At 41.8% G+C, this 3,485-nt stretch overlaps 1 protein-coding gene across 1 annotated transcript; it reads right to left on the minus strand.

The window, feature by feature from the left end:
• Positions 1-495: 495 nt before the first annotated feature.
• Positions 496-3,249, minus strand: rnf26 (ring finger protein 26). Its single transcript, XM_048562210.2, has one exon. It carries the CDS (start codon positions 3,178-3,180, stop codon positions 1,780-1,782), a length of 1,401 nt encoding a protein of 466 aa, XP_048418167.1. The 5' UTR covers positions 3,181-3,249; the 3' UTR covers positions 496-1,779.
• Positions 3,250-3,485: the final 236 nt, after the last annotated feature.

Genomic DNA, 3,485 nt, shown 5'->3' on the forward strand with positions numbered 1-3,485 from the left:
TTTGCAGCAGGAGTCTCCATTATGGCCTGCATCTCTGTTATTATTATGGCAATCAGGAAGAAAGCATTTTTCGATCTTAACACTTTGCTCAAGACTTTTGTACTTAGCTGAGGTAGGGCAGGCGTAATTAAAATCTTGGCCAATGGGTCAGAATAGATTCAGGCTATGTTAAATCTATATAGTGTAACTGATTCTTCATCTCGCTAACCACTGCACTGACCTACAAATTTTAAACTGACACCTGCAAATTCCAAATTCAGAGATGTCTGACCTCTCACACTTAATGCCAAGCTCAAGAAAAGCAATCTGAAGGACACTGCAGCCGCCATCATCACTCGCACATCTCCAAATACCGTTATCACAATGTTGACTACGATATGCTTGGCATACTATCAGTTGTTGTAGATTGAGTAATGCAAGGTAATTTTCTTGGAATACATGATCTTAAACTCAATAAATTCAAAAGACATAATCATTTATTTCAGATCATGTTATTATAAAAATATTTGTTGTTGCAGTAGTCTTAAGTTACAGATGCTGGAAGGTGAGTACATGTCACTTCAACATGGCAGCAAATTCATATCTTTGCAGCAGAAAGCATGTAATATTCAGATAGATTCAATACCAATAAACATTTGGTATGAGAAAAATGATGAGTTTAATTTAAGCAGTGCTTTATCAGTTAATCTGCAAAGGCCTGAAAAACTAACCCATCCACTATTCCAACTCTATTAAACAGAAAAATAGTCCTCAAAGCTTCACTCCTCAAAACAACCTGTAGTTCCAAATGCCTCAAACATCCATTTAACAGTGCCACTATGCTTTGGTATGTAGCATTGTTAATAAAAAGCCCCCCAAAAAGTAAAACTCTTTGACCTATGCAATCTGCAAATCAGATTTGGTCAAGAATTGCTGTGATTATTTAAAGGAATAAAACTAAGACAAAAAGAAAAATTTAAATATAGATAAATTTTCACGTGATGACACATCTTAATTGGAGACACTTTCAGTTGTTTTTCTAAACAAAACATTTAATTTCATGTCTTGTCACTGTATCTCATTGCTTACAATGTATGTTGTGCTTCAGGTGGTAGAAGATTCGGAGAATGCTCCCAAAATATCCCAAAGATAATCCAACAGCCATTCACCTCAAAATAATTTACAATTTGTTTTGAAAAAAGGAAAATAACATTAAAGGATAAGTTATACTGACAATCCAGAAATATAGGATCATGGAGCCTGACCCTGCATAGTTCATTGTACTAAAATGTTAAACATTCATTGAATGGATAGCACAGCCTCTCAAGGCTGATAACTTACCACGCCCCCAGTCCCCCAACCCAACCCAACTCCTGCATTCGTTGACCAGACAGTGCTGGTCATGGAACTGTCAGAAATACATGGTTTCAGTTTCTTCCTGTGATCTCTAGGAACCAGTGACTAAGCAAACACATGCAGAAGCACACAACTGAACATGAGAAAGTCAATCCCATTGCTTTTTAGTTCTGACTTGTACACGTCACCGAATGAAGTGCTGGAATTGAGGTTCCCAATTCCCAGTGATATATACAGACATTCTTAAGGTAATAGTCATATACAGCAGTGTTTACACTGGTCTTGGTTGGGAAAAAAAAGAAAATTATATCTAAATTCTGAAGTATTTTGCTAAAGACCTGCACAGCAACTTGAAAATGCATTCATTTAAAACTTCAGTGATTGGTCCAGTTAAAGACACTAACAAATCAAACCTTTTCTATTAAAGCTTGTTCAAATGTTCAATCAGAAATACACATCCAATGTTTGTAAGATCATCTGGCGGCAAAGTGGGCAGTTGCGTTGGTAGATGGGCTGCTCCAAGAGAATAGCTGTGCAACCTTGACAGAGGCATAAATGTCGACATGGGAGCAACAAAACAGATTTTGCTTGGTCCTGACAAATAACACATTTTTTTCGTTCTTCTTGTTCCTTCAAAAGCATCCAAAGATTATCTTCCACAGGAACATTGCTATCATTGTCTTTGCTGCCTGATGGTTTTGCTACTGAATGCAAAGATCCATTGCCAGCTTCTGGTCCACATACAGATGTCTCGGCCATGGTCAAATGTTGCTCCCTTACGAGGTTACCATCTCCTTGGGCTGGGCTCGGATCGGTTTGCTGTTCTAACTGGATAGTTAATTGTTGGTCCATGATGGTTTGGTCCTCCAAGTTCTCATTATGATCAGTCTGGCGCTGCCTTCTTTGGTCAAGGGGCCAATTACTGATATAACCAGGGTTCAAGCCTTGTAACTGTTGACTGTACATTCGTCGCCACATCTCAGAGTTGACCATGAGTTGCATAGTAGCCACCAATAATCCACAGATATGTGCAATATTTCTCCTGACCCAATGAAAATTCGGTACAACACTCAAGTATAGAGTCACCTGATTAGTAATCCTCAGTATTATCTCTGGATTTGCATATATCGTTGTCACGAAGATTACAACAAAAGTGATTGCCAACCCATAAAGATTCAGGAGGAAGACGTCAGCCAACAGTTTGGTGAGAGATATCAGGACTTCAATGATAAACTGGCATGGAGTCCACAGTAGGATCACATTGCCAAGGACACTGTTAGACAAACTGGTGAGAACTGAAGCGAAGACATCCAATACTCTGATCAAGGGGTCCCATAGTACTGTGACAAGAGAAAGGAGATTCTGGGTTCCAATGAGGAACAAGTTGATTAAAGTATTTACAAAGTATGCAGATAGGCTGATCATGATCCCCAGAGCGTCCCAAACCTGCTTGAGAAAGAAGTGACCAGAGCTGAAAACATTAGCAAATCCTCTTTGCAGCATCTCTCGTCCCCTCAAGCTCAGGTAAGAAAGCAGGTGCCCCACCAACTTCAGACTTTCTGCCAGGCTGAAGCCCACTCTCAGCAAACTGCACAGCAGGTTGAGAACGAACTGCAAGGTGCAGTGACATAACTGGGCCGCCCCCAGTACCAGGAGCCCCAGCAGGTTGTAACACAGGGTGAACAAACACGCCACCGCACCAGGCAAGCTGAGCAGCAAATGTAGGATGCCCGAGACAGCAGCAAGCACGGAGGAGACCAGCCAGAAATTAAGGTCCAGCAGCAAGCACAGCAAGTCCAAGGCCTGGCCCAGGCCACTGATTAGGGTGATGAGAATGCCGGCCATTGCAAACCCTAGAGGCCGGCCTCACGGGGTCCCTGTGCGAGGCCCAGCTCTCTCACACACAGCGTCAGTCCCAACCGTCAAAATTCAAAAATAAACTGCCAGCCCAAAGCAGCCGATCGACACCCACCGATAGGGGCCGGGAGGAGCGCCAAATCCTCGATCGAGACCTTTGGAAAGGGAGAGAGAGCGCTTCATGTCACACGCACGCTGCCTGAGGTAATTTTAAAATAGAATAAGGTTACAATTTCAGTCCTTTTATTGTCTCCCTCCGTAGATTTTAGAATATAAAAACCGTCTCTGGCCTC

The sequence above is a fragment of the Stegostoma tigrinum genome, chromosome 32 (assembly GCF_030684315.1).
Source record: "Stegostoma tigrinum isolate sSteTig4 chromosome 32, sSteTig4.hap1, whole genome shotgun sequence".
Lineage (NCBI taxonomy): Eukaryota > Metazoa > Chordata > Chondrichthyes > Orectolobiformes > Stegostomatidae > Stegostoma > Stegostoma tigrinum.